We start from the raw sequence: 14,188 nt of genomic DNA on the forward strand, positions 1-14,188 counted from the left end.
GTATTAAGCATAATTTCTAGGTGGCTGGCTTGGAACAAGGGGATTGCTGTACATTGAGCCAATAAATGAAAAACTGTACAGGACTGGGGATGAAAGTGATGAGTTGTATTCTGAAAACATTTCATCTGAGTTATGCTTTAGAATATTCGGGTTAGGAATGTTGGTATTATTTTTTCTAAGTTTGCAGTGATAAAAAAATAGTCTGAAAATGTAAAGGAACATGTCTCATCAAACTGGCATTGGGAAGCAGAGATCTTGAGGAGAGAAATCTAAAACAGAGATACAGAGGTTTATGAGTAGATAAAAAAACATAAAGGAGAGTTAGACTGCCTGGGAAAAACACAAAGAGTTTTTTGAAAGATATTTTCAGAAGAATTTTATGATCTAGTTGAAGAAATCAACAAGAAGTTTTTTAAATACAGGAAAAGAAGCTACAGAGAGTGGAATTTTTGAAGTCAATGAAAGAGAGTACATGAAGAAAATTGTCAAAATGCTGAAAAGTCAAATAAGATAGGGCCTGATAATGGCATTAATTTGCTAATTAGTAGACATTACTAGTTTTAGATTAAGTAGGCTGAAATGTGAGCATGCTGAAATGCTTATTAAAATATGTATTGAGTTTTTCAAGATGGTAAGACATCTGAAACATCTGAACTTAACAGCCTTAATAGCTATTTTTAGCATATCAAATTTTGAGAAAATATTGTATATCAACAGAACTGTATATATTTAGAGCAGTTAAATTGAAATCAGTTTACATACTAAACCTATTTTTTCCATAGTAGAAATTTATTAAATACTGCTATGTGGAAATATTGATGAATCAGTCATACAAAAACCTTGTACTCAATGAAAGTTTCATATGGACAAGACCTAAAGGAGAAGGCCTAAATATTCCTGAAGGACTTCATAAAGGACCTGACAATGGTTTTTATGTTTACAGAAAGCATTCAGCTGATTTATTATAATTCATGATAAAGAATTATAAAGAAAATAATTTAAATATGAGAAAGAACATGATAATTTATTTATTTATTTATTTATTTATTTTTTTATTATACTTTAAGTTCTAGGGTACATGTGCATGACGTTTATATCATGTATAACTCCCCAATGCAATCCCTCCCTCCTCCCCCCTCCCCATGATAGGCCCCAGTGTGTGATGTTCCCCTTCCCGAGTCCAAGTGATCTCATTGTTCAGTTTCCACCTATGAGTGAGAACATGCGGTGTTTGTGATAGTTTGCTAAGAATGATGGTTTCCAGCTGCATCCATGTCCCTACAAAGGACGCAAACTCATCCTTTTTGATGGCTGCATAGTATTCCATGGTGTATATGTGCCACATTTTCTTAATCCAGTCTGTCACAGATGGACATTTGGGTTGATTCCAAGTCTTTGCTATTGTGAATAGTGCCGCAATAAACAAACGTGTGCATGTGTCTTTGTAGTAGAGTATTTATAATCCTTTGGGTATATACCCAGTAGTGGGATGGCTGGGTCAAATGGTACATCTAGTTCTAGATCCTTGAGGAATCGCCATACTGTTTTCCATAATGGTTGAACTAGTTTACAATCCCACCAACAGTGTAAAAGTGTTCCTATTTCTCCACATCCTCTCCAACACCTGTTGTTTCCTGACTTCTTAATGATTGCCATTCTAACTGGTGTGAGATGGTATCTCATTGTGGTTTTGATTTGCATTTCTCTGATGGCCAGTGATGATGAGCATTTTTTCATGTGTCTGTTGGCTGTATGGATGTCTTCTTTTGAGAAATGTCTGTTCATATCCTTTCCCCACTTTTTGATGGGGTTGTTTGCTTTTTTCTTGTATATTTGTTTGAGTTCTTGGTAGATTCTGGATATTAGCCCTTTGTCAGATGAGTAGGTTGCAAAAATTTTTTCCCATTCTGTAGGTTGCCTGTTCACTCTGATGGTAGTTTCTTTGGCTGTGCAAAAGCTCTTTAGTTTAATTAGATCCCATGTGTCAATTTTGCTTTTGCTGCCGTTGCTTTTGGTTTTTTAGACATGAAGTCCTTGCCCATGCCTATGTCCTGAATGGTACTACCTAGATTTTCTTCTAGGGTTTTTATGGTATTAGGTCTAACATTTAAGTCTCTAATCCATCTTGAATTAATTTTCGTATAAGGGGTAAGGAAAGGATCCAGTTTCAGCTTTCTACTTATGGCTAGCCAATTTTCCCAGCACCATTTATTAAATAGGGAATCCTTTCCCCATTTCTTGTTTCTCTCAGGTTTGTCAAAGATCAGATGGCTGTAGATGTGTGGTATTATTTCTGAGGATTCTGTTCTGTTCCATTGGTCTATATCTCTGTTGTGGTACCAGTACCATGCTGTTTTGGTTACTGTAGCCTTGTAGTATAGTTTGAAGTCAGGTAGCGTGACGCCTCCAGCTTTGTCCTTTTGACTTAGGATTGTCTTGGCAATGCGGGCTCTTTTTTGGTTCCATATGAACTTTAAAGCCGTTTTTTCCAATTCTGTGAAGAAAGTCATTGGTAGCTTGATGGGGATGGCATTGAATCTATAAATCACCTTGGGCAGTATGGCCATTTTCACGATATTGATTCTTCCTATCCATGAGCATGGTATGTTCTTCCATTTGTTTGTGTCCTCTTTGATTTCACTGAGCAGTGGTTTGTAGTTCTCCTTGAAGAGGTCCTTTACATCCCTTGTAAGCTGGATTCCTAGGTATTTGATTCTCTTTGAAGCAATTGTGAATGTAAGTTGATTCCTGATTTGGCTCTCTGCTTGTCTGTTACTGGTGTATAAGAATGCTTGTGATTTTTGCACATTAATTTTTTATCCTGAGACTTTGCTGAAGTTGCTTATCAGCTTAAGCAGATTTTGGGCTGAGACAATGGGGTTTTCTAAATATACAATCATGTCATCTGCAAACAGCGACAATTTGACTTCTTCTTTTCCTAACTGGATACCCTTGATTTCTTTCTCTTGCCTGATTGCCCTAGCCAGAACTTCCAACACTATGTTGAATAGGAGTGGTGAGAGAGGGCATCCCTGTCTTGTGCCAGTTTTCAAAGGGAATTTTTCCAGTTTTTGCCCATTCAGTATGATATTAGCTGTGGGTTTGTCATAAATAGCTCTTATTATTTTGAGGTACGTTCCATCAATACCAAATTTATTGAGCGTTTTTAGCATAAAGGGCTGTTGAATTTTGTCAAAAGCCTTTTCTGCATCTATTGAGATAATCATGTGGTTCTTGTCTTTGGTTCTGTTTATATGCTGGATTACGTTTATTGATTTGCGAATGTTGAACCAGCCTTGCATCCCAGGGATGAAGCCCACTTGATCATGGTGGATAAGCTTTTTGATGTGCTGCTGAATCCGGTTTGCCAGTATTTTATTGAGGATTTTTGCATCGATGTTCATCAGGGATATTGGTCTAAAATTCTCTCTTTTTGTTGTGTCTCTGCCAGGCTTTGGTATCAGGATGATGTTGGCCTCATAAAAAGAGTTAGGGAGGATTCCCTCTTTTTCTATTGATTGAAATAGTTTCAGAAGGAATGGTACCAGCTCCTCCTTGTACCTCTGGTAGAATTCAGCTGTGAATCCATCTGGTCCTGGACTTTTTTTGGTGGGTAGGCTATTAATTGTTGCCTCAATTTCAGAGCCTGCTATTGGTCTATTCAGGGATTCAACTTCTTCCTGGTTTAGTCTTGGGAGAGTGTAAGTGTCCAGGAAATTATCCATTTCTTCTAGATTTTCTAGTTGATTTGCGTAGAGGTGTTTATAGTATTCTCTGATGGTAGTTTGTATTTCTGTGGGGTCGGTGGTGATATCCCCTTTATCATTTTTTATTGCGTCTATTTGATTCCTCTCTCTTTTCTTCTTTATTAGTCTAGCTAGCGGTCTGTCAATTTTGTTGATCTTTTCAAAAAACCAACTCCTGGATTCATTGATTTTTTGGAGGGTTTTTTGTGTCTCTATCTCCTTCAGTTCTGCTCTGATCTTAGTTATTTCTTGCCTTCTGCTAGCTTTTGAATGTGTTTGCTCTTGCCTCTCTAGTTCTTTTAATTGTGATGTTAGAGTGTCAATTTTAGATCTCTCCTGCTTTCTCTTGTGGGCATTTAGTGCTATAAATTTCCCTCTACACACTGCTTTAAATGTGTCCCAGAGATTCTGGTATGTTGTATCTTTGTTCTCATTGGTTTCAAAGAACATCTTTATTTCTGCTTTCATTTCATTATGTACCCAGTAGTCATTCAGGAGCAGGTTGTTCAGTTTCCATGTAGTTGAGCGGTTTGGATTGAGTTTCTTAGTCCTGAGTTCTAGTTTGATTGCACTGTGGTCTGAGAGACAGTTTGTTATAATTTCTGTTCTTGTACATTTGCTGAGGAGTGCTTTACTTCCAATTATGTGGTCAATTTTGGAATAAGTGCGATGTGGTGCTGAGAAGAATGTATATTCTGTTGATTTGGGGTGGAGAGTTCTATAGATGTCTATTAGGTCCGCTTGGTGCAGAGATGAGTTCAATTCCTGGATAGCCTTTTTAACTTTCTGTCTCGTTGATCTGTCTAATGTTGACAGTGGAGTGTTGAAGTCTCCCATTATTATTGTATGGGAGTCTAAGTCTCTTTGTAGGTCTCTAAGGACTTGCTTTATGAATCTGGGTGCTCCTGTATTGGGTGCATATATATTTAGGAGAGTTAGCTCTTCCTGTTGAATTGATCCCTTTACCATGATGTAATGGCCTTCTTTGTCTCTTTTGATCTTTGATGGTTTAAAGTCTGTTTTATCAGAGACTAGGATTGCAACCCCTGCTTTTTTTTGTTCTCCATTTGCTTGGTAGATCTTCCTCCATCCCTTTATTTTGAGCCTATGTATGTCTCTGCATGTGAGATGGGTCTCCTGAATACAGCAGACTGATGGGTCTTGACTCTTGATCCAGTTTGCCAGTCTGTGTCTTTTAATTGGAGCATTTAGTCCATTGACATTTAAGGTTAATATTGTTATGTGTGAACTTGATCCTGTCATTATGATATTAACTGGTTATTTTGCTCGTTAGTTGATGCAGTTTCTTCCTAGCCTCGATGGTCTTTACATTTTGGCATGTTTTTGCAATGGCTGGTACCGGTTGTTCCTTTCCATGTTTAGGGCTTCCTTCAGGGTCTCTTGTAAGGCAGGCCTGGTGGTGACAAAATCTCTAAGCATTTGCTTATCTGTAAAGGATTTTATTTCTCCTTCACTGATGAAGCTTAGTTTGGCTGGATATGAAATTCTGGGTTGAAAATTCTTTTCTTTAAGAACGTTGAATATTGGCCCCCACTCTCTTCTGGCTTGTAGAGTTTCTGCCGAGAGGTCTGCTGTTATTCTGATGGGCTTCCCTTTGTGGGTAACCCGACCTTTCTCTCTGGCTGCCCTTAAGATTTTTTCCTTCATTTCAACTTTGGTGAATCTGGCAATTATGTGTCTTGGAGTTGCTCTTCTGGAGGAGTATCTTTGTGGCGTTCTCTGTATTTCCTGAATTTGAATGTTGGCCTGCCCTACTAGGTTGGGGAAGTTCTCCTGGATGATATCCTGAAGAGTGTTTTCCAACTTGGTTCCATTTTCCCCCTCACTTTCAGGCACCCCAATCAGACGTAGATTTGGTCTTTTTACATAATCCCATACTTCTTGCAGGCTTTGTTCATTTCTTTTTCTTCTTTTTTCTTTTGGTTTCTCTTCTCGCTTCATTTCATTCATTTGATTCTCAATCGCTGATACTCTTTCTTCCAGTTGATCGAGTCGGTTACTGAAGCTTGTGCATTTGTCACGTATTTCTCGTGTCATGGTTTTCATCTCTGTCATTTCGTTTATGATCTTCTCTGCATTAATTAATCTAGCTGTCAATTCTTCCACTTTTTTTTCAAGATTTTTAGTTTCTTTGCGCTGGGTACGTAATTCCTCCTTTAGCTCTGAGAGGTTTGATGGAGTGAAGCCTTCTTCTCTCATCTCGTCAAAGTCATTCTCTGAACAGCTTTGATCCGTTGCTGGCGATGGGCTGCCCTCCTTTGCAGGGGGAGATGCGCTCTTATTTTTTGAATTTCCAGCTTTTCTGCCCTGCTTCTTCCCCATCTTTGTGGTTTTATCTGTCTCTGGACTTTGATGATGGTGACGTACGGATGGGGTTTTGGTATAGGTGTCCTTCCTGTTTGATAGTTTTCCGTCTGACAGTCAGAAGGACTGTCTGTTGGTCTGTTGGAGATTGCTTGAGGTCCACTCCAGACCCTGTTTGCCTGGGTATCAGCAGCAGAGGTTGCCGAAGATAGAATATTGCTGAACAGCGAGTGTACCTGTCTGATTCTTTCTTTGGAAGTTTCCTCTCAGGGGTGACGCCACCCTGTGAGGTGTGGGGTGTCAGACTGCCCCTAGTGGGGGATGTCTCCCAGCTAGGCTACTCAGGGGTCAGGGACCCACCTGAGCAGGCAGTCTGTCCGTTCTCGGATCTCAACCTCCGCGTTAGGAGATCCACGGCTCTCCCCAAAGCTGTCAGACAGAGTCGTTCGCGTCTGCACCGCCCCCGCTCTTTCCCCTAATGGGCTGCAGCTGTGCGCTGTCCGCAGAGGTAGAGTCTACAGAGACAGGCAGGCTTCCTTGAGCTGCTGTGAGCTCCACCCAGTTCGAGCTTCCCAGCGGCTTTGTTTACCTACTTAAGCCTCAGCAATGGCGGGCGCCCCTCCCCCAGCCTCGCTGCTGCCTTGCGGATAGATCGCCGCAGACGGCTGTGTTAGCAGTGAGGGAGGCTCCGTGGGCGTGGGACCCTCCCGGCCAGGTGTGGGATATATTCTCCTGGTGTGCCTGTTTCCTTAAAGCGCAGTATTGGGGTGGGAGTTACCCGATTTTCCAGGTGTTGTGTGTCTCAGTTCCCCTGGCTAGGAAAAAGGGATTCCTTTCCCCCTTGCGCTTCCAGGTGAGGCGATGCCTCGCCCTGCTTCAGCTCACGCTGGTCAGGCTGCAGCAGCTGACCAGCACCAATTGTCCGGCACTCCCTAGCGAGATGACCCCAGTACCTCAGTTGAAAACGCAGAAATCACCGGTCTTCTGTGTCGCTCGCGCTGGGAGTTGGAGACTGGAGCTGCTCCTATTCGGCCATCTTGCTCCGCCCCCTCGAACATGATAATTTAAATCTTACCATTCTCTCTATGTCAACTGCAGCATCCTCCACGAACCTTCTAATCATCACTTCAATAAAATGATTTTCTCTCCCTGCTTTGCATTCCCAAAATATTCTCCAGAGAATGTCCACAGACATGCACTTTTCTATTCTCAAGAAAATCAGCTTTGTTATTTCTTTTTAAAAATATGCTAAAGCACCTAGCATAATGCCTGACACTTAGCAAATGTTTAGTAGATATACAATGTCAATGTTTTTCATTAATGAAACATATTTTGACCATCTAAATCGTGACCATTCATAAAATATTTATGTGTAAACCCTGGAGAATATATAAAAAGCATCATCAAATGAAATGAAAAAACAAAAGTGATGAAGAAAAATATCACTAAAAGAAATTGAACATTAACATGTGGTTCTATAAACTGTAGTGTTTTACATGTCAGTTTTTAAAAATGCAAGATCATTTGTAATAGCTCTCTTGAAAGAACTTTAAATGGTTTTTGAAAAATAACATATTGGAATATTTATAAAAATATGTCTGCACACTTTTGAAAACATTAAAAAATCATAAGTAAATTCATTTATTTAATTTTTAGTCAACCTTACTCTCTTTGTAGAAGAGTCAGCCCTGTCCTCAGATTTGACTTCACAAATATCACACAATGATTCCATCAGAAAGATACACCATAATAGCTGAAGTAAAGAGTGACTGTAATAGCAGCACATGTCTGTCAGGAATCTGAACATTTTACTTTGTTGTAAGAGAATATTAGGAAAATCTGTGAGAGAGAAACAGAACAATCAAAGACCCTTGATGAAGGCCAAATGTGTGCAGTATTAAGAAAAAGCCTGAAAGAAATTACTTTGTGGAATTGTTAATGCAGTGATGCCTCTAAAGTAGAATGCATTCAAATTTGGGAATGTTTGAAGAAATTTGTATACAGGATGCTAAAATGAATGAGGTTCCAGCCTTCCTTGACGACTAAGATGAATTCAATCAGGACCTTGTTTTAGGTTGAGATTAACAATGAAATTAATGGTGTCTTGGACCAAAGTGGTAGCAGGGTGAGATAACAGATTCTGGATATATTTTGATACCAGTGGGTCAATAAAAGAGGAAATGAATGAGGTCCATGGACTAGTCTATGAGATACTTCTACATTTACTAGTATGAGAGAAGAGGAAGGAATCAGCAATGAAAAACGATAAGGAGCTGCCAGAAAGAGCAAATTAGGAAAGTATTGCATCCAAAAGAAAAACGAAGAAAGAGTTTCAAGGAAGGGTGAAAGTTTAAGAAGATCAAATGATTTGCTAGAGACTTCAGAATCAGAAATCAGCTATTGCATTTGCCAATGTGGCAGTTATGAATGAGCTGGATAAGAACAATATCTGTGGCATGGTAAGCACAGTGGCAGGATGAGAGGTGGAGTTTGGAGAGTACATAAGGGGATAGGAAGAGAGGAATTGGAGCCAGAAAATACAGACTGCACTTTGAAAGATTGTTGTAAAGAAGACAGGAAATAGGGCAGTGCTTGGATAAATAAGTGAGGTAAAAAGAGGGCTTTTTTCCCCATAAGATGGAAAAAAAAGTTCTGTATGAGAATGAGAATGATTTAGAACGGGTGATACAATTGATTATGCAGGGTTAATGGTGAATAATATTCATTCAATATTTATTCAAATATGTTTATTGAATAATATTGAGTAGAAATGTAAGATAATAAGATATAGTCCCTGATCTCATGGATCCCACATGCCATTTTTCCAGCATTGTCCTCCAGCATAAAGGGATTCCCAGTTGAAGCCTCTGCTAACATATGAGTCAAGGTCATCTTATGAGGATGATGAAGGAGATGGTATGATATGCAGCTTGATGTAAATGCATAATGTCCGGTGACATCTGAAATTGTACACATTAGAAGAAAAATTGCTGGTAATTATTTTTTTAATTTGTTGGGATACTAGTTAGGATGATAGTGTGACTTTTCTGTGAGATAAAAAAAACAGTATAAATGAGCAGAAAAGCCACACACTAAAATTTTATAGGGTTGGAGTTTTATAGACAATCACTAGAAAGTAAAAGAAGTAAGGACAATAACAAGAAACTGTTCCTTTATTAGGGTGAGTGATCTGGGCTGGAAAGAGTCTATAAATCCAGGAGATGATGCTAAGATTGGGAGTGAATAAAAAGACGAAAGTTCCAGAGGTATATATGCACTTGAAGTAATCAAGAATGTGAAGCTTTGGAAGCCAGTAAGATAATTAATATTTGCAATTGAAAGAGAGAGAACTTCATGTCAATGTCAGGTCTAGAAGTTGATCATTGGTGTGGCGCAGTTGGAGTGTCGGTGAAGGAGAATATTGAGACAGTACCTGAGTCAATGTTGAATGTCAGGGCAAGACTTTGAGGTTAATATTTGACAAGAGAAAAGAGGGAGGCACAACCAGATAGCATAAAATTCAAAGAAGGAGAAATGTCCTATAAGGATGAGTAATTAATATTTTGGAAGCTACGAAGCTGGAAAAGTAGATATAAACGCATTCTAATGATATCGTGGTATGTTCTATATGGGAAATGGGCAGCATTCATTAGCAAGAGCTACAGGGAAATGAGGCTAGAGAAAAGCTAGGCTCCCAGATATTACATTCTTCTGTTTTTCTTCTTGCTTCCGTGGGTGATTCTTCTCAGTCTCCTCTGAGGATCTTCTTTTGCTTTTGCCTTTGCTTTAAATGTTGCCACATACTCCCTAAAAAAGAAATATCAGTTGCATTTAATTCAACTAGTCATTTTATAGAAACATGTTTGTTTACTAGTTTATTGTAAGCATGTTCATCAGATTATAAAATATAAATCAAAATATTTACAAGAGTTTGGTTTCTGATACTATGTTAAGAAAAAGAAGATACATGGAAGTACTTCTGATTCTAATATTAGATATTATAGCATATTTTAGGGATTGTTGGGTATTTTCTGATGAATTGTATAGGATTTTATAACTCACATGTAGGTCTTGTTGGTGAATACTTTTATTTGTTTCTAAAACATATTGACCTTCAACTTCTCTTTCAGTAAAAGCCACTTTTTAAAATACCCTCTGGGAAAAAATGTGTGAGTGTGTGTGTGTGTGTGTGTGTGTGTAAATGCTAGCTTTATATTTAATGTTTAAATGTTAATTTCATATAAAATTAGCATTTGATGTATAAGTGTTATAATACCTTCTAAGAAGCACTTTATTTTCAGACACTAAAAATAACTGTTTTGTTGTATTGATAACAAGTACTCATCTGGTAAGTAAATTAGACTGCTCTGCCTGCCATAACAAAATAGTACAGGCTGGGTGGCTTAAAAAGCAAAAATTATATTTTCCCCCAGTTCTGGAGTATGAAAAATCTCAGATAAAGGGCCCTAGGATCTGTTCCTGGCTAGGACTCCTCTTTTACTAGCTTGTAGATAGCCAGCCACCTTCTCCCTGTGTTCTCAGGACCTTTCCTCAGTGAGTACTCCAGGGGAGATAGACAGCTACCTCCCTGAAGTTTTCTGATATGGACACTAGTCCTATTTGATCAGGGCCCCACTCTTATGACCTCATTTAACCTAAAGACACCATCACTCCACAACTGCACAGGGAGATTACGGCTCCAAAATATGAATTTAGAGGTAATGGGAAAAACATTCGGTTAATAACAGTGAGTGAAGCTGCTGTTTGTTTATGTCTACACAATAGTTTCTTGAATATACTTTTGTCAGTGGCACAGCCTTACCAATCAGTCCCAATGCAGAGGTGTTAATCCGTAAAAGAATGTCCAGCCTAGATTTTTGTATCTGTTACAAAAACTATGTGACTCCCTGGGATCTGTTTATTGGGATTTTATTAGATATTGAATAGTAGCACAGAAATTGGAACCTTCAGATCGTCCTCAGAGAGGCGGGATGATGGGTGGGATCAAGAAGAAGAGTGGTTCTCAAGCTGAGACTTGATCAATTAAAAAAACGAAAACAATGCACAGTGAGAATAGCTTGGACAATATAAGGAGTCTGGAAAGCCGTGACACACCTGAGGGTAGAAGTAAGCTTCCTGTGATAGTACCATCTTATATATGCACTAGACTAGAAGGCAGGAAATATGAACAAACAGCTCATATTAGGACATACTGAATCATGAAGGGGCATTAATGCCATAACAAAAGTTAATATCTTAATATCCAATGAAAAAATGATAATTTTCATTTCAAAATGAAAATCCTATCATCTGATTCCCCTGCCACATTATGGATACATTAGTGCTCCTTTTAGTTTCTTTTGGCTTTGTTTTGTATGTCTGTATTTCTTTCTAGGCTGTGGGATGCTCGATGACAGGGACTGCAGATTTACATCCTCAGTTTGTCACCTGGTACATAGTAGGGAACCAACCAATGTTCCTTTAAAGATTTTGGAATCAGATGAACATTCATTTTCATTAATGAGATTTTTCAATACTATAATTATAATTTCTAAGAACTCTTGAAGGATAAGATAATCAGAGGTGAAACTGGGTTTAAAATTGCATTTCAAATTAATGAAGACCCTACTGAGAAGGGTTTCTATACTGGACTGTGGTGGGAGGTGGTGTTCAGAAAATATTCCTTCTGTTTTTTCTTTTTTTTTTTCTCCCCCAGTCAGCGCCCAGTGTTTGTTTACTCCATGCATGCAGTCTAGTCACTAGCATTTATTTAAGTCTTCAAGTAACTGAATCCTCAAAGCAGGGCTGTTTAGCTCACTTGAATGATATTTCAGAGGCTTATTTTCTTCATCTATACCACATTAATTTTGAATATCAAGGACTAAATACATGTTACATAACATTGTATGTACTTTTGCTTGAATATATGTGGACTTTACTCATTTATAAATGTGGCTCACATTTTCCTAGGAAATTCAGAAAATTGTTCAATAATGAAATAGTTTCTTTGTTTTCCTTCTAGATAACATGAAAGAGGATAAATTCAAATGGAATCTAACTACACATTCCGATCATGGTAATGTTGATAAGTTATGATTTTGATCTACATTGCAAATACCTGATAATATAATTTAAAAGGTAGTTACCAGGCTTCCTAAAGATAGGCCAATACAAAATAAATTATGTTGTTTAACAGTTCTAATATAATAAAATGCAACCAAGTCATTTCATTTCTTTTACTAGTGATCTATTGGAGCAACTACTTTGCTCCTCCATTATCAATTTGTACATGTGCTGAGAAATATTTAATAATTAAAACCAAATACCAGGTTGGGCGCAGTGGCTCACACCTGTAGTCCCAGCACTTTGGGAGACTGAGGTAGGTGGATCGTTTGAGCCCAGGAGTTTGAGACCGGCCTGGACAACATGGCAAAACCCTGTCTTTGCAAAAACAAAACAAAAACAAAAATCAAAACTTAGCTGGGCATGGGGGCATGAGGCTGTGATCCCAGCTCATTGGGAGGCTGAGGCAGGAGAATCACTTGAGCCCAGGAGATGGAGGTTGCAGTAAGCTGGGATCACGCCACTATACAACAAGACCCTGTCTCAAAAATCAAACAAACAAAAACCCAAATAGTAGATATTGATTACATTTCATAGATATTTGTGATCCTATAAGTTATTTGGCACCAACTGTTTTTGTGTATAATTGTGTTTCTGTTGGAATATAAACATTTACGTATGCTAGAATAACTATGTGGAACCTTTATTCAAGATTCCCCTCACAAAAACGTGAAGCAGAAGAAGAATCATTCTGCCTTGAGCCAATGAGCTAACCATAAGCTGTATAGTTCAAATGCAATTTCTGAAGATTTATTGTTTGCATTTGAAAACCCTGGACTGGGAGATTTTTCCTTCAGCTCAATTTTGGCCCTGCACACTTCCCATCACTCTAGATAACAATGTGTATCCTGTATAGATGAAAGATGATTCCAATAAGTCTACTCTTTAGGTCTCAGTAAATTCATACTTACTCTAAAAGATGTAATGTTTGCCCAAAATAGGACATTGGTATATCATTGTATTTTGCTCATAGACTTCTCACAGTGTTTTACAGATTCTGTATGTACAGTTTTGTGTTTACTTTTCCACGACCTGGGCATATCATTGCTTTCAGGATTCAAAGGGATGTGGTCCTGTTTGGAAGTGGCAGAGGCATGTGTAGGGGATGTGGTCTGTAATGCACAGTTGGCCTCTTACCTTAAAGCTTGCTCAGCAAATGGAAATCCGTGTGATGTGAAACACTGCCAAGCAGCCATACGGTTCTTCTATCAAAATATACCTTTTAACATTGCCCAGATGTTGGCTTTTTGTGACTGTTCTCAATCTGATATACCTTGTCAGCAGTCCAAAGAAGCTCTTCACAGCAAGCCATGTGCACTGAGCATGGTTCCACCCCCTACTTGCCTCAATGTAATTCGCAGCTGCCAAAATGATGAATTATGCAGGTGGGTAAAAACACTCATATATTACTTTCTTATTTCGGCACCTTATTTGTTACAGTCCAGTCCTAACACTTGATCTCATTACATTAGCTAGGGTTCCCACCATCATCCAACATGGTGTAAATAAAGCCAGACAATTCATAGTTTTTTGAATCTGTGGTACATGTGCAGTATCATCTTTGAAATTCAAATGCAGAATAGATTTTTGAAATAAAAAATCAGCATGTCAGAATATGGTAGCCATGAAATAGTATTATAAAAATTATGTATTCAAGTTAGTCTAATGAATTAGTTAATAGACCTGATTTATATATCAGCCTTTTAATTTTTTTTGTTTAATTGTATAAGGCTGTTACAAATTTATTATTTTGTCAAGGAGACTCTTCAAACTTTGAAATAAATTATTTCTGTCTTAGACTGGAGATTAGGAAGAAGAAGGTAGCTTAAATACTCATATGAGTGGTGCAAGGTCAGAGATAACCAGGTCCACACACATTTGTGTCTTTTCACAATGTCAGACTTTTAATACTGTTCAGTCCCAAAAGCCATGAGCTACCTGGAGTTCCCAAGGAGGCAGTTCTCCTTGGTACTTCTCATTCACTTTGTTTTCAG

General features: G+C 38.3%; 1 protein-coding gene across 1 annotated transcript in view; it reads left to right on the forward strand.

Annotated features, from left to right (window-relative positions):
* The window catches only part of GFRAL (GDNF family receptor alpha like), a 71,901-nt gene that overhangs the window by 12,665 nt on the left and 45,048 nt on the right, over window positions 1-14,188 (forward strand). Inside the window, exons 6-7 of the mRNA XM_033217495.1 lie at window positions 12,094-12,147; window positions 13,249-13,579. Coding sequence (XP_033073386.1) covers window positions 12,094-12,147; window positions 13,249-13,579 — 385 coding nt within the window. The remainder of the gene's footprint in view (window positions 1-12,093; window positions 12,148-13,248; window positions 13,580-14,188) is intronic.

The sequence above is a fragment of the Trachypithecus francoisi genome, unplaced genomic scaffold, assembly GCF_009764315.1.
Source record: "Trachypithecus francoisi isolate TF-2019V2 unplaced genomic scaffold, Tfra_2.0 Lachesis_group10, whole genome shotgun sequence".
NCBI classification, from domain to species: Eukaryota; Metazoa; Chordata; class Mammalia; order Primates; family Cercopithecidae; genus Trachypithecus; species Trachypithecus francoisi.